This window comes from Lynx rufus, unplaced genomic scaffold, assembly GCF_022079265.1.
Source record: "Lynx rufus isolate CCGP_SWC_20201006 ecotype Redwood Valley unplaced genomic scaffold, mLynRuf1.p SCAF_8, whole genome shotgun sequence".
NCBI classification, from domain to species: Eukaryota; Metazoa; Chordata; class Mammalia; order Carnivora; family Felidae; genus Lynx; species Lynx rufus.
This window is the reverse complement of record NW_025814896.1, coordinates 120,357,272-120,379,005: the sequence shown is the minus strand read 5'-3', so window position 1 is coordinate 120,379,005 and position 21,734 is coordinate 120,357,272. Positions and strand designations below refer to the sequence as shown.

The following is a 21,734-nucleotide window of genomic DNA, read 5'->3' as shown; positions in this document are numbered from 1 at the left end:
CGCGGTCCGTGAGTTCGAGCCCCGCGTCGGGCTCTGGGCTGATGGCTCAGAGCCTGGAGCCTGTTTCCGATTCTGTGTCTCCCTCTCTCTCTGACCCTCCCCCGTTCATGCTCTGTCTGTCTCTGTCCCAAAAATAAATAAACGTTGAAAAAAAAAAAAAATTTAAAAAAAAAAAAAAAACTCATAAGCTCTTAAAGGAACCAGTACCTCTGTCCTTCTCAGCCAGGAGCCAATCACTTACCTTTTAATACTATTTTTGTGACAAAATATATGTAACATACAAGTTACCATTTGAGCCTTTTTTTAAAGTTTATTTATTTATTTTGGGGGGGAGGGGGGCAGAGAAAGAGGGAGAGAGAGAATCCTAAGCAGGCTCCACACTGCCAGAGTGGAGCCCGACGCGGGGTTCAATCTCACAAACCGTGAGATCACAACTGAGCCAAAATCAAAAGTCGGACACTATACCAACTGAACCACCCAGGTGCCCCCATCTGAACGATTTTTAAGTGTAGATTCCAGTGGCATGGAGTACATTCACAATGCTGGGCAACCATTACCACTGTCCATTTCCATAACTTTTTCATCATCCCAGAAAGAAATTTTATACTAATTAAACAATAACTCTTTATTCTTCCCTACTCTCAGTCCCCGGTAACCTCTATTCTACTTTCTGTCTCTGTATCAGTCTGCCTGTTCTAAGTATCTCATACAAATGGAACTGTACAATATCTGTCCTTTTTTTTCCTGTCGTCACATCACTATTTGTCCTTCTGTGTCTTATTTCACTTAGCATGTTTTTAAGGTTTATCCATGTAGTATGTATCCGAATTCCATTCTTTCTTAAGGCTGATAATGTTCCACTGAAATTATATACTACGTTTTATTTATCCACTCATCTTTTAATGGACATTTAGGCTGTGTCCACTTTAATGTATTTTAAAATAAAACAATAGAATGTGGAATAATCAAACTTAAGTGAGCTTCTTCAAAATGGGGAAGATGGGGAAAACTACAAAGGGAAAAAAGAACTGAAAGCCATGGATTGAGGAATGAAAATTAAACTGTAAAAAGCAGCACATCTTTAATAAAGATATTATCTATTTCATTCAGTAATCTAAAAACTTTAATGATTATAAGACTATCATTTAACACATCACTGCAGCAAGAGAATCAGCTATAACTGCATCTGAATGTGATCTCTCAACTACTAATACTTCACATATATAACAAGTAGGTTTTCAATGTCTGACATATGCCAAACACAAAAGAGAAGGGGGACAAAGAGCAAATTTCACTCCTCATGGAGCTACCTTAATGTAAGCAATAGAGAAGCTTGATGACTTTTTTAAGATCACAAAAATATGTGCCTTCAAACTTTAGGTGGTATGAAGAAATAAACAGAACACTATAATACACTAAAAAAGGAAATATGCTCTAACTCGTAAAGTCAGCCAAAGTGCTCTGAAAAAGATATATTCAAACTGGCACGTAAAAAATAAGAGGTAACTGAGGTAAAAGCACATTCCTTGTTAAAAAGTCAGCATATGGGGCGCCTGGGTGGCTCAGTCGGTTAAGCGTCCGACTTCAGCTCAGGTCACGATCTCGTGGCCCGTGAGTTCGAGCCCCGCGTCGGGCTCTGGGCTGATGGCTCAGAGCCTGGAGCCTGCTTCCCATTCTGTGTCTCCCTCTCTCTCTGCCCCTCCCCCGTTCATGCTCTGTCTCCTTCTGTCCCAAAAATAAATAAACGTTAAAAAAAAATTTTTTTTAAAAGTCAGCATATACAAAGGCTGAAGTAAGAAAGAGCTTCCCTACATATTTGAGAATTGATAACATATAATATTTAAAGCTATGGGATTAGGGGCGCCTGGGTGGCGCAGTCGGTTAAGCGTCCGACTTCAGCCAGGTCACGATCTCACGGTCCGTGAGTTCGAGCCCCGCGTCGGGCTCTGGGCTGATGGCTCAGAGCCTGGAGCCTGTTTCCGATTCTGTGTCTCCCTCTCTCTCTGCCCCTCACCCGTTCATGCTCTGTCTCTCTCTGTCACAAAAATAAATAAACGTGGAAAAAAAAAATTTTTTTTTTAAAAAATAAATAAATAAAGCTATGGGATTGGACAAAATTGCACTTAAGTTAGAAGGTAATGAGCAAAGGAAAAAAAACAGAAGGAAGGAGGAGGAGAGGAGAAATGTTTGTAATCGCTTCAGGTAACAGAGTTTCAAAAAGGAAGGCGTAGTCAACTGTGTTAAATAATGCTAAGTAGTAAGAGTAACTAGAAGTCCCATGGAGTTAACAAAATGGAACAAAATGGTGACTTAGAAAGAACTGCTTTGTCGTTACACAATTGCATCACAACAATGTAGTTTAACCAAGAGCAGCTACTTATAAATTGTTATCACGAAGTGAAGCCAGAAGCTATTTTTGCTGACTCTACCATTTTGCTATTTTTTTCTAAATCTCTTTTTTTCCCCTTCTTTTATTTATTTACTATTCTTCACATATTTACTATTCTTGCCTGCTTCCTAAAAATGATAACAGTAAGTGTAAAGTCACAGAGCTTTAGTATATTGGAGCCAGATGACCCTACACCTGTCACTGAGACCTAAGGGACTGAGGGTAGTTTACTCTCTACACACCAGATATCCTGGCCTATGTCCCCGGTGTGCATCAAAAGTCTAATTTTAAGGGGGAAAAAAATGAAATCTCTTGCCCATTCATATTCTATAAAAACCCCGTAGTGTTATAAAAAAATATTAGAACACCTTAGCAGAATTTGTTCCGCAGAACCACAAAAATCACTACCTTTTGCTCCTGTAGCTTTGTACAAATTGATCTGTTATTACATGGACATTATGCTTTAATCTAATAAGTCTTATCTAATTCAAATAAAAATTTAGAATTATATCACTGATAAATTAAGTGACTAATTTTTTAATTTACAAAAATGTTTAAATGTTCACACAATTTCTGAGGGACTTATGTTACATAAAGTGAAATACACTAATTTTACTTCATTCCTTCAAAGTCATAACACAAACCTATTTTAATCCCAGCCTGTTGACGTTTGGCCACAAATCAAACAAAATTTTTTGAGCTCTGTTAGCAAACAAGGGCAAAAAACTGAATTTTATATTCAAGAAGATGAGAATTACAATCTAGAACACACAACAGCTATTTATCAAAACATGTATTACTGTCCGTTTACAAATATTTTACCATAGCTCATTATTACTCTGGCATCTGAGCTGAACAATTCTCCAGTGTGAAGGACCATCCAGCACAATGTGAGACATTTAGCATCTTGTTACCTGTTAAATGCCACCGTGCTCCTGTACTTTCTAGTCACTTTGACAATCAAACACAGCTCCATAAATTCTGAACACTTTGCCTAAGGGTGTTTACACAATACCACCCCCACTTGAGAAAACTAGTAGCAGTTTTAAAGCACTCCAACCTTTCCCATCTTAATGAAAATATCTCTCATGTAGACTCCCAGATTTCAACGTTAACAATACAAAGTATGTTGAACAAAACTTTAACATTTCTTTATTTTTTTAATGTTTTAACTTATTTTTGAGAGAGAGAGAGAGAGAGAGAGAGAGAACAAGTGGGGGAGGGGCAGAGAAGGGGAGACACAGAATCAGAAGCAGGCTCCAGGCTCTGAGCTGTCAGCACAGAGCCCTACGTGGGGCTCGAGCTTGTGAACAGCAAGATCATGACTTGAGCAAACGTCGGACACTTAACTGACTGAGCCACCCAGTTGCCCCAATTTTAACATTTCTTGATGACAGAAGGTCTTGTTGATGAAGTGACTATTACGTGCTATTGTTATAGAAGGCTCTTAGAAATTAAAGTGTGTTTTATCTTTGGTCCTGTATTAATTGACCCCAAGCTGTTTTATTTGTACATATAACTATTACTTGAAATACATACTGCTCTATATGTACCTTTTCCATTTTATTCTTTTTGGCCAAGGTTATTTCTTCCTAGATTGTCTATTTCTAGCACTCTCCCTGTACTAGAGAATACTTGTTACATGCTACTGACCAAGCTTATTAAATTAAAAGCCTGAACTCATAGATGAAGGTTTGAAGATGGCTCCAGGCCTTCCTAAGAATTAAAGTGCATGGGATGGAAACAGATACATTCTAAGAATTTTTTTTAAACATACGTGTGGTTTTAAAACTGTGCTATGACTGAAAATTCCAGAGATCTGACAACTGAATAAATCAGAAATTAGCAAAGCAGTTATTACTAAATCATCAATCTTCAGGGCTAAAGTACACTGCTATATACTACAAAATACTCTAATCAAATATTATAATTATTACTAATAATATTTAAGTAACTCACCTGATTTCTTTTAGTCCTTCTCTCTGGATAACTTGAAGAATTTCTTTATGACTCATGGGTGTATTGGGGTATTTTTCTAAGACCTGAGAAACAAGTATATAATAATAAATTATTTCTTATTTTAAGTTCTTATTATAATTATGTGTATAATTATAGTTCTTATTCTTATAACTATGTATTAATTTCATCCAGCACATACATATCCAGGGACTTTTCATCCCTTTAATTTTGGGACAATAAGAAAAATGGAAAATTAATGGAATATAAACAGGTTCTTCTCTCTTAGTCACAAACAATATGTCAAGTCCTGAAACAGAAATGGATCAAAAAACATTCAGATTAATAACTAAATTATTTATTAGTAGTGTTTAGTATAAAATTATGTACTTTCTGCCTCCACCCCCATGTCACATGCCTAACTGTGGATCTACTATAGGTAGTTTGAGATTATCATCTTTACATTCCCAGCAAAGCTGAGTATGGCATGAATGCTCAATAAATTCTTAACCAAAACAAATGAACAATACAGTTGTAACAAAATTTCCTGGTTCTGGTAAAAAAGGAGTAAGCATAGTTTATCTCCTGCTGAATATGACTAAAAACCTGGACGGAATGCATGAAGCAGCTATCTGAGGTAGCAATCGGGTTGGAGTACAAAACCACAACTAGAAGTTTTACTAACCCCTAAGTGAGTTTCCTGATTTTATTTGCTCTGGGACCACTCAGTCTAAACTCAAAGGCAGTACAAATTCAGAACTGTCCACTAACAGCAGGCAGAAATGGCTCTCAAGAGAATTCTTCTCTTTTTTGATCTGAGGACCAGTAAAGGGGTCCCCTAGGGAGAGGAGGTTTTCTAAGGTTTCCCCCCTTTCTCTTGACCTATGCCCCCAGACAAGCCAAGACAGCATCCTTGGCAGTGGTGATATCAGCAATGGTTGAACAGGGACTGAAAACTCCAACAAAACAGGACCCTTCTAATCCCCTAGGTGTGAACGGAATCCACATGGTTTATATTCTTTCTCTGTCATCCTATTGTTCGCCATCAAAGGCAGATGCAGTTGTGGAATATACAGCAAAACAGAGAAAAGAAAGCCTCAGCTGTCCAGCCATAGGACAAGGAAGAAGGGTCTGTAGGAGCCAGAAAGTTATCAGGGAGAAAGTTATTGCAAAGACAAAGGAGCCAAGAAAATGATACCACAAAGTTCCATAAACACTCCTGGGGTCACTCCAGAGCTATGCATGTGTGTGTCTGACCCTAATCATACTATCAGGTTCCCAAATTAGCCAGTAAGTGGTACACATGCAGAACAGATCAGAACAACTCTGCAAAGGCTTTGAAAACTAAATATTGGAATTTTAGTGCACAAAAGGTGGGTGGAAACTTGTGATCTGAACCTAACAAAGTCAAATAAATACCTGCTTTAAATACCTGCAAAATTACTCTCCATTGGATTTAAATAAGACATACAATATGATAACATAACATTAAAATGTCTATATACAATCCAACATCACTTGACAACTGAACAACTAGGAAACTCTCAAGAACTCACGAGGGAAAAGACAACCTACACACAATAAATCCAAGATGACAAAGACATTGGAATTATCAAAGACTTTAAAGCAATTATTACAACCATGCTTCAAGTCAGGAAGAGGGGGGTGTCTGGGTGGCTCAGTTGGTTAAGCATCCAACTTTGGCTCAGGTCATGATCTTGCAGTTCTTGGGTTCGAGCCCCACATCAGCCCTGTGCTGACAGTTCGGAGCCTGGAGTCTGGAGCCTGCTTTGGATTCTGTGTCTCCCTCTCTCTCTGCCCCTACCCTGCTCACACACTTTCTTTCTCAAAAACAAATAAACATTAAAAGAAAAAAAAAAAGTCAGGAAGCGCGCCACCTAGCTGGCTTAGTCGGTGGAGCATGCAACTCTTGATCTCAGGGTTGTGAGCTGGAGCTCCATCCACAGCGTGTAGAGACTACTCAAAAATAAAATCTTAAAAAAAAAAAAAAAAGTCAACAAGAATATTCTTGAAAGAAACAGACAAGAATATTCTTGAAAGAAACAGAGTGTCAGCAGAGAAATAAGATGTGTGTGTGTGTGTGTGTGTGTGTGTGTGTGTGTGCGTGCGTGTATGACTGTGTGAAACAAAATAAAATTTTAGGACTAAAAAATACAATAACCAAAATAAAACCCAAAATTCCCTGGAGGCACTCAACTGCAGAATGGAGATAATGAAGAAAAGAGTCAGTGAACTTGCAGCTAAAGCAACAGAAATTATCCAATCTGATGAATAGACAGAAAAATGGTAGAAAAAAATAAATGAACAGGGCTAATGGGAAAGAATCACAAAATGTAACATTCATGTTATCAGAATCCCAAAACGAGATGAGAAACAGTGCAAAAACCGTATCTGAAGAAACAGTAGCAGAAAACTCCCCAAATTTGGTTAAAGATATACACTTACAATTTCAGCAAGGTCAATGAATCTCAAACAACATAAATTCAAAGAAACCCATACTGAACGCTAAAACAACAAAATAAATTTGAAAGCAACCCAGGTAAAACAACCATTTATTTAGGAGAACAATTCCAGTGACTGTACATTTCTCATCAGAAACCATGGAAAGTAGAAATAGTGAAAAAAACATTGTAAAGTACTGTAAGAAAACGGCTCTCAATTCAAAATTCCTATCTAGCAAAAATGCCCCTTAAGAATAAAAGGGAAAGGGGGCACCTGGTTGGCTCAGTCAGTAGAGCATCTGACTTTTGATCTCAGGGTCATGAGTTCAAGCCCCATATTAGTATAGACATGACTTTTTTAAAAAATGGGAACAAGGGGGGTACCTGGGTGGCTCAGTCAGTTAAGCATCTGACTTCACCTCAGGTCATGATCTCATAGTCTGTGAGTTCAAGTCCCATATTGGGTTCAAGTCCCATATTGCTAACAGCTCAGAGCCTGGAGCCGACTTTGGATTCCATGCCTCTCTCTCTCTCTCTCTCTGACCCTTCCCCACTCACACTCGGTCTCTCAAAAATGCATATAAATGCTGAAAATGGAAAAAAAAAAGAATGAAGGGGAAATCTAAACATTCCCAGATGAAGGAAAACTAAGTGTCTGCCACTAGCTCACTAGGTTTAAAATGATTTATTTTAAAAAATAAATTAGGGGCGCCTGGGTGGCTCAGTGGGTTAAGCGGCCGACTTCGGCTCAGGTCATGATCTCATGGTCCGTGAGTTCGAGCCCCGCATTGGGCTCTGTGCTGACAGCTCAGAGCCTGGAGCCTGTTTCAGATTCTGTGTCTCCTTCTCTCTGACCCTCCCCCGTTCATGCTCTGTCTCTGTCTCAAAAATAAATAAAAAAATAAATAAATTAAACATAAATTAAAATTTTTTAAATAAATAAATAAAATGACTCCCTTGAAGTCAATTCTGGTTTCCTCTTTTTTTAGATCCAAAGTTTAAGCAGAACTCTTATACCTAAATCATTTTCCATTCTCACTGTTAAAGAAATAAAGAACTAGGGGCACGTGGGTGGCTCAGTAGGTTAAGTATCTGACTTCAACTCAGGTCATGATCTCACAGTTCGTGGGTTTGAGCCCTGCATCAGGTTCTGTGCTGACAGCTCAGAGCCTGGAGCCTACTTCAGATTCTATGTCTCCCTCTCTCTCCACCCCTCCCCTGCTGACACTCTGTCTCTTAAAAATGAATGTTTAAAAATTTTTTTAATAAAATTAAAAAAAAATAAAGAACTCTTGGCAATTAAAAGATGCCAATGAAAGCTAAAATTGAACCAGTTCTCTATACTATACTACCAAAAGAATATTATTTAGTACAGCAAGTCAATAATAACAGATACAGGACTTGTATAATAGAAATCATTAAAGTCAGATACCCGAGATCAGCCATTAAGGTATCACAATGTGGTATCACCTACTACCACCTATGAAGAAAATACAAATAAGTGCTATACATTCTCTGTTATATTTCACAGCAACTTTAAAAGGAAAACATTAATATCCCCATTCAAAAAGTGGGATAACTAAGGTTCAATAAGTAGATTTCCAAACACAAGACAGCAAGGGTAAGTGGTAGCCAGAATTCAAACTCAGGTCTATCTTGCATCACTACAGCACACTGTGTCCTGTGTCTACATCCATTTTCTCATTTGCTTAAGCATAAAATCCAACAGACACACCTCCATTTATCATCTTCCTTGATCTCTCTGCTACATCTGACAGTGTTAATAACCGTTCTTTTCTTAGACATTGCTCTCTCTAGACTTTTTTTCTAAAACCCTTCTTCTTAGTCTTCTTCACAGATGTCTTTTTCTATGCCCATCCTTAAATAATTTATAAGCATCAATCTGCAGCTTTTGCTGCTCATTCCACCAACTCTCCCTGAGTAACATCATCCATCCCCAAGTCTTCACCAAGCACCCGTATTTTGATAAAAGAAAAAGCAGCACAGTCTGTACATAACTACCTTTTATTTTTTTAATCTTTTTTTAATGTTTATTTATTTCTGAGACAGAGAAAGACAGAGCATGAGTGGGGGAGGGGCAGAGAGAGAGGGAGACACAGAATCAGAAGCAGGCTCCAGGCTCTGGGCTGTCAGCACAGAGCCCAATGGGGGGCTCGAACTCACAAACCGTGAGATCATGACCTGAGCCGAAGTCGGTCACTCAACTGACTGAGCCACCCAGGCGCCCCCATAACTACCTTTTAAACATCAACCTTAGATGCTTCAGAAACATCTCAAACTTAGCATGTCCAAAATTTCACTTATTATCCTTGTCCAAATTAAGGCCCATATAGAAAACTGAGCCTTTATTTATTGTCTATATATTAAAATACATACAATTACTGAAAATGAAAAAAGAAATACACCATGTACATGGACAAATAATTCATAAAAGAGCTAATACAATAGGATAACAATCATATGAAAAAGCATTTACATATTGAAATATTTACAGATGAAATTATATGATGTCTGGAATTTGATTCAAAATTATACAGGAGGAAATTAGGACAGAGGCTTAAATATAGCAAGATTGGCTATAAGTTGGTAATTATAAGAGCTACACAATGGGTACAAAGATATTCATTATATTATTGTCAACTTTTGTGTACACATTCAATATCCCATAATAAAATTTATGAAAAATAAAAGAACCAGAACGTTTGACTTTACTAACAATCAAATATAAAACTCATATTCTCTAACGTTTTTCCCTTGCTAATTTAGACAGCAAAAACATGGCAATAAGTAAACACCATGAAACGAATATGTACACATAATCCAGTACTACTGAGATAGAAGAAAATATTCATTATGTTACTCACTAAAAAATTTAAAGGCTACTAATCCAATAACAGGACACCAAGGAAACTGGCATATCTATACCACTGAATATTATACAGCCATAAATGAAAAGGGAACATGACTTGGGTATGGAGGCCTCCTCTCTAAGCCTCCCTCAAAACTAGATATGGAACTCAAGTTCTAGACACCAGAACGTGATAACAGCAACAACCAGATTTTCAAAAAGCCAGGGCACGTCCCACTTTGGCCCTTTCTCTACTGGAGGCTTTGACAATGGAGGTGACAAGGCATCCTGACCCATACAGGTAAGGCCATTCCCTAAGAATGGCAGACTACTGACTACGCCTCCAGACCACTGCATGAAAGAGAAATACACATCCAATCCATTTAAGGAAGTGTTACACACAGCCAAGTCTGTGCCTAACTAATATGACTGACCAATCTATCCACGGGACACGGGACAGCAAGTGACCTTAAAACTTAAATTACATTATTCCTGATTTTAACACTTCTTTTAATTAGCTAAAATTGAAATCTGAATTCCTTGATAGAGCTCAAAAAATTCTACATGAAATCCTGTATCTTACTCTTCTTACATTACCTTCTTGCCCTTCTTCAAATATAACAAATTCATTCCTAACTCAGGGCCATTTGCATCTGTCCCACCTCCTGCAATGCTTTCCCCTTTAACTCTCTCCCTTCACTTCTTCAAAGAGATCCTGACCACTCTAAAACACACTCAGACACTCACAAGCAACGCCACCACCTACACACACACACACACACACACACACACACACACACACACAAATACACACACACACACGCACATGCAGACACACTTTATTCCCTTAGTCTGATTTTTCCCCAGCTTTAGTGAGACATAATTGACAAATAACCTTGTATACGTTTAAAGTATACAATATGGTCATGTGATATTCTTATATATAGTTAAATGATTACATTAAGCTTTGTTAACTAACACATAGTTATTTGTGCACATGGTAACAATTAAAAGATCTACTTGTAGCAAATTTCAGTTTTTCTTTTTCTTTTGTTTGTTTTTTCTTTTTTAAAGAGAAAATGCGTGCATGGACAAGCACCAGGGATGGGCAGAGGATAAAAGAGAGACAGAATCTTAAGGAAACTCCATACCCAGTGCCGGGCCCATGGCAGGGTTCAGTCTCACAACCGTGAGATCATGACCTGAGCCAAAGAGTTGGATGTCCAACCAACTAAGCCACGCAGGAGTCCCATATCCTTGGCAAAAAAATACACAATATTGTTTACTACAATCACCATGCTGTACATTAATTAGATCACCAGAATTTATTCTTCTAATTGCTAGTTTGTATCCTTTGACCAACATCTCTCCATTTCCCCTACCCACCCCCAAAGCCTAGAAACCAACAACTTACTCTGTTTCTGAGATCAATTTTTTTAATCTATCTATCCATCTATCCGTCCATTTTTTTTTTAATTTTTTTTTTCAACGTTTATTTATTTTGGGGACAGAGAGAGACAGAGCATGAACGGGGGAGGGGCAGAGAGAGGGAGACACAGAATCAGAAACAGGCTCCGGGCTCTGAGCCATCAGCCCAGAGCCTGACGCGGGGCTCGAACTCCCGGACCGCGAGATCGTGACCTGGCTGAAGTCGGACGCTCAACCGACTGCGCCACCCAGGCGCCCCTATCCGTCCATTTTTGAGAGACAGACAGAAAGAGAGAACAAGCAGGGTTGGGACAGAGAGAGGGAGGCAGAGAATCCCAAGCAGCCTCCAAACGGTCAGCATAGAGACTGACACAGGGCTCAAACTCATGATCTGAGCCAAAACCAAGAGTCAGATTCTTAACTGACTGAGCCACCCAGGTGCTCTGATATCAACTTTTTTTTAGATTCCACATATGGGACCATGCAGTATTTGTCTTTCTCTATCTGCTTCACTTAGCATAAAGCTCACAAGGTTCATCCTTGTCATATACGGCAGACTTCCTTCTTTTTATGGCTGGATAGTATTCCATTGCACACAGTAATTTTTTTTTTTTTTCAGATCATCTGTATGACACCTAAGTTGTTTCCATGTCTCAGCTACTGTGAATAATGCTGCAATGAACACAGGGGTGCAAATACCTCTCTAAGACAGTATTTCATTTCCTTTGGATATATATCCAGAAGTGGGATTGCTGGTAGTTCTATTTTTTTTTTTAATGTTTATTTATTTTTGACAGAGAGAGACAGAGCATGAGCAGGGGAGGGGCAGAGAGAGATGGGGACACAGAATCTGAAACAGGTTCCAGGCTCTGAGCTAGCAGCACAGAACCCGACGCGGGGCTCGAACTCACAAACTGCGAGATCATGACCTGAGCTGAAGTCGGACGCTCAACCGACTGAGCCATCCAGGTGCCCCTGGTAGTTCTATTTTTTAAGGAACATCCATACTGTTTACCATAGTGTCTGTACCAACTGATGTGGCACAAAAAGAGTTTTTATATAGAGATATACACATAAAATATGGTCAAATAAAAACACAAAAGACTGATATACCTATTAAAACAATAAAACCTGAATTCACACACAAAAAAACTTCCTATGAAGATTATCTTCAGATGGTGCTGCCAAGATAATACATAAAATTTTTTTACATTTCTCCCTTAATTCACACATATTTATAACTGCCTTATGGTTTATAAACATCACATAGCCATTCTATTTCATTTGATCCTCACAATAATCCAAGAAGGAAAACAGGTTTAGTTATGTCTATTTTACCAGGAAGTTAAGACTCAGAGAAGTTACAAAGCACAGCCTGAACTTAGATGGCAAAACTCTTAATTCCCCAAACTAGAGGATAATATTAACACTTTATACAAAGTGAAGAGTTCAGAGGTGCCTAGGTGGCTCAGTCGGTTGAGCGTCTGGCTCTTGATTTCAGCTCAGATCACGATCCCAAGGTCGTGGGATTGAGACCCACACAGGGTTCCAAGCTGGGCATAGAGCCTGCGTAAGATTCTCTCTCCCTCTGCCCTTCTACGGCTCGTGCACATTCTCTCTCTCGCTCTCTCAAAAACAAAACAAAACAAAACAAAACAAAGAGTTCAATGATAAAAGAAATACTTATTTTGTTAACTAAAATATGCTTTGGAATGATACAAACTGCCTCTGCTGAATAGTGGGTAGGTTCTTACCTCTTGAGGCAAAAACAAAAAAACTAACAGGATTACAGAAATGTCACTTACTCTTTTGATTAAGACAGGAATAGGATGTTCAACTGTAAAGATCCAATAGAGACCTTTTTCTCACATGTGTGTTTTGAAACATGACAAAATTAGCTTAATGAAAATGTCAGCCTCTACATATGTCTATAAGTAAGTTGATATCTTAAGAAGTCGGTCCCTGGCTTTGTTTTTAGCAATGAGCAAGTACATAAAACTGAAAAACAAGATCCTGGTGGGGCCTGGGGAGATCCTAATATTTTAAAAACTGTGTTTCCCAAATTCTAGTATTAATCAGGCTAAATAAGAGTGTTTTACCAACTTCCAGTGAAATTCATGGTACTCCACAAAGAAATTAATTCCAGGTGCTGAGTTAAATCTATACACAGTCAGATATACCATATGTAAAGTAACAGGGTTTCCCCAATGATAATGCATATTCATTCTAGAATACTTATTCATTTATTTATTTTAGTAATCTCTACACCCAATGTGGGGCTCAAAATTACAACCCCAAGATCAAGAGTCACATGCTCTTCTGACTGAGCCAGCCAGGTATCTCCATTCTAGAAAATCCAGAATAACAACAACAACAAAAAACACAGGTTTTATTTCACTGTATGTACAGAGGGCTTTCTGCCATGACAGAACAGGACTTAACATGTTGGCATATCCCCTTCCAGGAGTTTTTCAGTAACATTTTACATAGTTGAGATCTCCTCTGCACATATCAGTTTGTACTATTTTAATATTATTAGAAGCCCTTTTTTGTAAATCTTGAGACATTTATTGATATATTTCATAGCAGCATAATACTCCAGTGAATATTATACACACATAAACACTAAATCACTTAATCCATTTCCTATTGTTGCATATTAGAATCACTTAAAGGGGTGCCCAGATGGTTCAGAGCATCTGACTCTTGGTTTCAACTCAGGTCATGATCTCACAGGTTGTGGGATGGAGCCCCACAATGGGCTCTGCAAAGTCAACTTTGAATTCTCTCTCCCTGTCTCTGCCCCTCCCCTGCCAGTACACACACGGTCTCTCTCAAAATAAACAAATTAAAAAAATTTTTAAATCACTTAAAGAAGCACTATTATTATTATCCTTACACACTGGACCAACAAATGCCAAGAATGAGACAGACCCTAATTTTATCTCTGATTCTATCATTTAGAGCTCTGTGACTTTGGAAAGTCAATCTCTGAGCCTCAAATTCATCAGTAAAATGAAAATAAGAACAATATCTATAACTTATGAAAGACCATGTGCATCAAAGAGAATATTTTATTTTGAGCAGTTTCATTTAGAACTTGGGGATAGTGGGGTGACTCAGTCGGTTAAGCATTTGACTTTCCCTCAGGTCATGATCTCACATTTCATGAGTTTGAGCCGTGCACCAGGCTCTGTACTTACAGTGTGGGGCCTGCTTCAGATCCTGTCTCCCTCTCTCTATCTCAAAAATAAACAAACATGAAAAAAAAAAATAGAACTTGGGGATATAGCAATTCTCAATAATGTGTTATTGTGTTTATTTTTTACTATAACAAATGCCAAGTGTTTCTGATTATTTTTAAAATCTAACAAGTGGAACTGCTGAATAAAATTATTTTAATATAGTCAAATTGCTATCCGCCAGATGTACGGGAGTTTCACTACACCATTAACTGGCATTTATATCATTTTAAAACTCTTTGGGGGGCGCCTGGGTGGCGCAGTCGGTTAAGCGTCCGACTTCAGCCAGGTCACGATCTCGCAGTCCGTGAGTTCGAGCCCCGCGTCGGGCTCTGGGCTGATGGCTCAGAGCCTGGAGCCTGTTTCTGATTCTGTGTCTCCCTCTCTCTCTGCCCCTCCCCCGTTCATGCTCTGTCTCTCTCTGTCCCAAAAATAAATAAATGTTGAAAAAAAAAAAATTAAAAAAATAAAAAAATAAAAAATAAATAAAACTCTTTGGTAACTATTTTAAATATACATATGCTACAATTTTAAAATTTTAGTTACTAATGAGGTTGGATTTTTCACGTCATTAAACATTTATATTTCCTTTGTTGGGTGACCCTGACATAAGGCAACAAGGTACTTGATTTAAATAATAAAAATCAAATTAAAAACTAAAATTATAGGGGTGACTGGGTGGTTCAATCAGTTAAGCATCCAACTCTTGACTTTGGCTCAGGTTGTGATCTCATGTGGGATCGAGCCCCATGTCAGGCTTTGCACTGACAGCACAGAATTTGCTTGGGATTCTCTTTCTCCCTTTCTGCCCCTTTCCCCAGCTCATGCTCTCTCTCAAATATAAATAAACTTAAAAATATAAAAATAAAAAATAAATTACAAAATTTAACAACTACAGAGGCACTCAGCTGGCCCAGTCTTGGGTCTCAGAGTTGTGAGTTCGAGTCCCACGTTAAGCATAGAGCCTACTTACACACACACACACACACACACACACACACACACACACACACACAACTTAACAACTACATCACAAAAAGAGACCTGGTTGAACACTACAAATACACTGCTTTTATTCCATAAAAGAAAGGAGAACATTAAATGATTTTGCCAAGTCTACCTAAACAAAATGTATTTCCATCAACAAGTTAAAAGAGTAAAAATACACAACTGATTAACCCAAAGCAGAAAACTACATTAAAAGCATTGTTAAGGGTATAAATGATATTCCATATTTAGTTGTTATTCCAGGCAGATTCAGTTCCAACACAGAACTTCGCCTCAAACAATCCATTTGGTTGCCAGAAGAAAACATACTGCCACTGAAATCTCTGAGGAACTCTGTTGCTACAAGTTCTGCTTGGGAAAAGTGGGAAAATGTAGAGGTTTTTGTAAACCATTCTGAAAAGCACTGGAGTTGATAAAAGAAAAACAGTCTGTACAATTGCTTGCTCTCATCAAAAACTAGAAGGAATTTCGGGGCGCCTGGGTGGCTTGGTCGGTTAAGCGTCCGACTTCGGCTCAGGTCATGATCTCACGGTCCGTGAGTTCGAGCCCCGCGTCGGGCTCTGTGCTGACCGCTCAGAGCCTGGAGCCTGTTTCAGATTCTGTGTCTCCCTCTCTCTCTGCCCCATCCCCACTCATGCTCTGTCTCTCTCTGTCTCAAAAATAAATAAACGTTAAAAAAAAAATTAAAAAAAACTAGAAGGAATTTCTAAGGAAACTGATACAATCATCCCCCTGGCAATTAAATTTCATTCTGTTGGGGTGCCTGGGTGGTTCGTCCATTAAGCGTCCAACCCTTGGTTTCGGCTCAGGTCATGATTTCCCCAGTTTGTGGGTTCGGGCCCCACATCTAGCTCTGCACTGAGAGCATGGAGCCTGCTTGGGATTCTCTCTCTCCCCCTCCCTCTCTGTCCCTCCCCCTCTGCCCCTCCCCAACTCACTCTCTTTCTCTCAAAATTAATTAATTAATTTTTTTTTTTTTTTTTTTTTAAATCAAAGACCTGGAGCGCTGTACTGACAGCTTAGAGCCTGGAGCCTTCTTCAGATTCTGTGCCTCCTTCTCTCTCTGTCCCTCCCCTGTCTGTGCTCTGTCTCTCTTTCGCTCTCTCTAAAATAAATTTTTTTAAATTATTAAAAAAAAAAAAAGACCTAAAAATTTTTATACGCCTTTCTAGTGAGGACTTCCCAGATTTTCTAGATATACTAGTCTTTAATGAAATAAAATAGAAGAAACCAGTTAGTTACAACTGCATAAGGGATGTTTACTTTCCTTTAAAAAAAAAAAAGTTTATCACTAGTTCCTTTAAATATTAGGAACTCAAAATTAATTTTAAATTTAGAAAATTATTTGTGCTAGATTTCTCAATACTTAGAGCCATAAACCACTTAGTTTGGAGGAGAAACAAATGTTTTTCTTGAGGTGCGTGGGTGGCTCAGTTGGTAGAGCGTCTGTCTCTTCAGCTTAGGTCCTGCTCCCAGGGTCTCAGGACCAAGCCCGGCATAGAGCTTTGCACTGAGCATAGAACCTGTGAAAGATTCTCTGACCCTAGGGGCGCCTGGGAGGCTCAGTCATTAATCATCCAACTTCGGCTCAGGTCATGACCTCATGGTTCATGGGTTCGAGCCCCACGTTGGACTCTGTGCTGACAAGCTCAGAGCCTGGAGCCTGCTTCAGATTCTGTGTCTTTCTTTCTTTCTGCCCCTCCCCCACTTGCACTCCTGTCTCTCTCTCTCAAAAATAAACATTAAAAACAAATTTTAAGCCTCAACAAATAACTACAATTCTGTAATACCAAATTATTTAGATATCCCCATTTTTCATGAAAAAAACAAACTTTTTTAAACAGTTAGATTGCTCAAATCAGTATTCAAAGACCCAAACATATCACATTTGGTTAACACATGTCTTAAACTCTCTTCTAATCTATAGATTTCTTCCATTTTTCTTCCAATTTATTTACTGAAGACACCGGGTAGATTGTGCTATAGTTTCCCACATTTCTGTATTTTGTTAATTGTACTCTGTCCCTCATATTTCCTGAATATTAGAATTAACACCTAGAGACTGGCTCAGATTTGTATTTTATTTTAGCAAAAACACTTCATAGGCAGTGTTGGAGACTTCCTATCACACCACATCAGAACACAAAATACCTGTGGTCTCTTTTTTTGAAATGACTTCTATAGAGTTTCATATTTTAAACTACAAGCTATTTTATACTATAAAGTATTAAAAAGTTTCCCATAAGCATTCCTACCTAATTGTTTTAGTACCCATAATGATCACTACCTAGACTCATTATTTTATTTAGGTGTCCAAAAATGGTGATAAGTCTATCATTCCTTCTTCATTCATTAGCTAAAATCCTTCCAAAAAGAAATGTTTTCCTCCATCTACTTTTTGGTTACCTGAAAGACAGAGAATTCATACAGACAAGGGTAAGTGTTTGATTGTGTCCTATTTAATAATTTTCAGAGTGGGGCGCCTGGGTGGCTCAGTCGGTTGAGCGGCCGACTTTGGCTCAGGTCATGATCTCGCGGTCCGTGAGTTCGAGCCCCACGTCCGGCTCTGTGCTGACAGCTCAGAGCCTGGAGCCTGTTTCAGATTCTGTGTCTCCCTCTCTCTGACCCTCCCCCGTTCATGCTCTGTCTCTCTCTGTCTCAAAAATAAATAAAAAACGTTAAAAAAAATCTTTTAAAAAAAAATAATTTTCAGAGTAATTACCCAACTTTCCTAGTATGCTCCAAAGGGAACCAGTGAAGTTGGGTTGTTTGTTTGAAGCATCATTAGGAATATTATGAATATCATTTTATGAAATATCATTACAAATTAATATATTTCTGTGATTTAATAACTGTTTCCTCACTTGTAAACTGGTTATTCATGACCACTGTCTACTTAGTATACATACCATTTGTATGAGTTCTATTTTCACATTCAATATATTAAAACTTTAAAATGAATACTAAAACTTTTGCTGTCACATTTATTGCAAATATTTTTTCCAGTTTATCCTTTATCTTTTCATTACTGCTATTTTTACATGGAGGTTTTTATTAACTTCATGTACTATAACTGGTCTTCTCTTTTTATTTCTTTTTTTTTTTTCCTGGTAGCTTTTTGTTTTCAATGTTTATTCATTTGTTTAGAGAGACAGAGACCACATGCATCAGGAGGGGCACGGGGGGGGGGGGGGGGGGAACAATCCCAAGCATGCTGTGCACTATCAGCATGGAGCCTTATGCAGGGCTCAAACACACGAACTGTGAGATCATGACCTGAGTCGAAATCAAGAGTTGGACACTCAACCAACTGAACCACCTAAGCACCCCTCTTTTGATTTTCTTTAGCACTTCTACATTTTATATCTTCCCTCCCTTAGATAGCTTAATATTTTTCCAACTTTTCATTTACATTTAACTTTTAATTCACTTAATTTTTAATAAGAAAATATGCATTATGCATAGACAGAGAAAAATGTGCAGATACACTAGATACATTACTATTACAATACTATTACTACATTGTATTACTATTACATTATTTTACCAGAAAGACCATAGTAGTTTTACAAAACATTTAGCTTACTTTAACCACAGGAGGGCAGTGTTTATCAAACAAAATAGCATTCCTTTGGCATTGTTCATGGAACTACAAACACAATTTGTAGAAACTACTTTATGACAATCAGAATAGCTTCTCAGGAGAATTTTTTATTTTACTGTAAGCTCTACACCTAATGTGGGGCTTGAACTCATGACCCCAAGATCAAGAGTTGCATGCTCTACAACTGAGTCAGCCAGGCACCTCTGCTCAGAAGAATTAAAATTAACATCACACTGAATTAAAGCATGATAAAATAAAAATTTTAAAGTGTGCCTGAAACATCTATTTCTTGGGTGCCTGGGTGGCTCAGTCGGTTAAGTGCCCAACTCTTAAGTCTCAGATCATGTTTAACCTCAGGGTCGTGAGTTCAAACCCCATGTTGGGCTCCATGCTGGGCATGGAGCCTACTTTAAAAAATTAAAACATCTATTTTATAAAAAAGCATCTATTTCTTTATTTGCAGATTCTCACATCCAGCTAATAAGATATTAAAATTATACTTTCTAAGTACCAAGAAAAATCTAGACAGCCCCTAAGATTCAAGTTTAACTCTAGCATAAACAACAGCATTTCAATTATTGATGCACTCATGAGTTCCTTCCAGATATGCATATATGCAGAGCCTGAATTTTGTATAATCTAGGTGATTTTATCTTGCATTTAAAATGTGCAGATAGGGGCGCCTGGGTGGCGCAGTCGGTTAAGCGTCCGACTTCAGCCAGGTCACGATCTCGCGGTCCGTGAGTTTGAGCCCCGCGTCAGGCTCTGGGCTGATGGCTCGGAGCCTGGAGCCTGTTTCCGATTCTGTGTCTCCCTCTCTCTCTGCCCCTCCCCCGTTCATGCTCTGTCTCTCTCTGTCCCAAAATAAATAAAAAAAAAACGTTGAAAAAAAAAAAATTTTTAAATGTGCAGATAAAAATATGATAATCTTTATAGATTTAAATCAGTGTTATATGGCTTACTTACTAAGCTTCAATTAGTGTTAACTAATTAGTTTCAATTAGTGTAACTAAAGTCATAGTAATGAATAAGGTCACCCAGGAAATATGCAGAATGACGTAAGCCTATACTACAAAACCAATATACCAATGTGTAAGAGTCAGAGAAGAAAAACCAGCCATTAAGTAAGGAGTGGCTAGAGGACTAAGAAGAAAATCAGAAGAACATGGTGCCTCAGAAAAGACAAAACATTCTAAGAACGATGAAGTGGTCAATCATGTCAAAAACTGCCTACAAACTGAGACAACTTCAAAATCCCCTGTATTTAGCAACAAGGAACCCTTTTTTTAATGTTTATTTTTGAGAGAGACAAAAAGAGAGAGAGAGAGAGAGAGAGAGCACGTGCGTGCACAAGCAGGGGAGGGGCGGAGAAAGAGGGAGACACAGAATCCAGAGCAGTCTCCAGGCTCCGAGCTATCAGCACAAACCCCAACACAGGCCTCGAACTCATGAAACATGAGGTCATGACCTGAGCCGAAGTCAGACAGTTAACTGACTGAGCCACACAGGTGCCCCAACAAAGAGCTCTTTAATTAGTTTTACAAGTTCAGATTCCACTTAACCAAGAGAGAAGAAATCAAACTTGACAGGGCCTAGCACTGAATGGGAGGTCCAGAAGTGGTGACAGGGAATTGAAACAACTCTTCCTAAAACAGTGAAGGAAATGTGGAGTCAAGGAAAAATTGTGTAGTCAAATGGACTTGAACAAGTTTCACGGAACCAGGATAAAAGGAAAGAGAAGCATCCCTAGCTATCCAATTCTCCCCACCTCAAATAGACAGATAGATTATTCAGATTAAGTTTGACAAATCCTTCATTACCCAAACTTGTGCTACTTATAATTTGACACTTGAAACAAGATGAATCAAGAGGATGCAGTATCCCCACCTAACTAACTATGCAAACATTACGTGAGTTTAGAAGCTAAACAGAAAGTAACAATACATGCAATTTAGAAGGAATAACTAATAGAGCCAAATATCTGAAAAGGAAAGACAGAAAAGGACCTTACCTGGCTGCTTAGCAGTATTTGTTGATCACTAACTCTGTCCTAAGATGCACTCAGCTCAGCTCTGTTACACCAGACTCTCTTGGTTTCCCTCCTACCCTCTCCACCAGTGACTTTTTATTCTCCACAGTATTTTAATAATGATCTCTTTCAGAATTCTCTTAATTTCTAACCTCTTTGCACATTTCCATCCTCTCACGGTTTCAAAAATCAATATGCTCCTACAGCAGCATTCTATATACACCCCCCATAGTTCTTATCATACTGTATTTATTATAACTGCATTTTAAATCATCTGTCTTAACCACTGGTACATAAGCTCCATAAGGGCTGAGGCCTTCTGTTTTGTTCATATAGTATCCTTAGTGCCTATCATATACTAAGTGTAAAACGTGAGGGCTGACTGGCGGATTCAGGAACACAGACGGTAAGACTGGCTCCATAAAAATTAATTTTTTTTTAAACAAGAAAGGATGAAAGGTGAATGCAAATGCAAATAAGTTTGTAGATTCAGGGACAGAAACTTAAATGTAAGAAGCAGATGAGAATATTTAAACACAAAGAGGCAGGGGTGCCTGGGTGGCTCAGTCTGTTGGGCATCTGACTTCGCCTCAGGTCATGATCTCACAGTTCGTGGGTCTGAGCCCCACGTCAGGCTCTGTGCTGACAGCTCGGAGCCTGGAGCCTGCTTTGGATTCTCTGTCTCCCTTCCCTCTCTGTCTTCCCCTCTCCTGCTTGTGCTCTGTCTCTCTCTCTCTCTCTCAAAAA

At 38.5% G+C, this 21,734-nt stretch overlaps 1 protein-coding gene across 2 annotated transcripts in view; it reads right to left on the bottom strand.

The window, feature by feature from the left end:
• ASXL2 (ASXL transcriptional regulator 2) overlaps window positions 1-21,734 on the bottom strand; it is a 131,179-nt gene that overhangs the window by 76,865 nt on the left and 32,580 nt on the right. For both annotated transcript variants that reach the window (XM_047068681.1, XM_047068682.1), the window contains exon 2: window positions 4,349-4,431. In XM_047068681.1, the coding sequence (XP_046924637.1) occupies window positions 4,349-4,431 (83 nt within the window). The remainder of the gene's footprint in view (window positions 1-4,348; window positions 4,432-21,734) is intronic.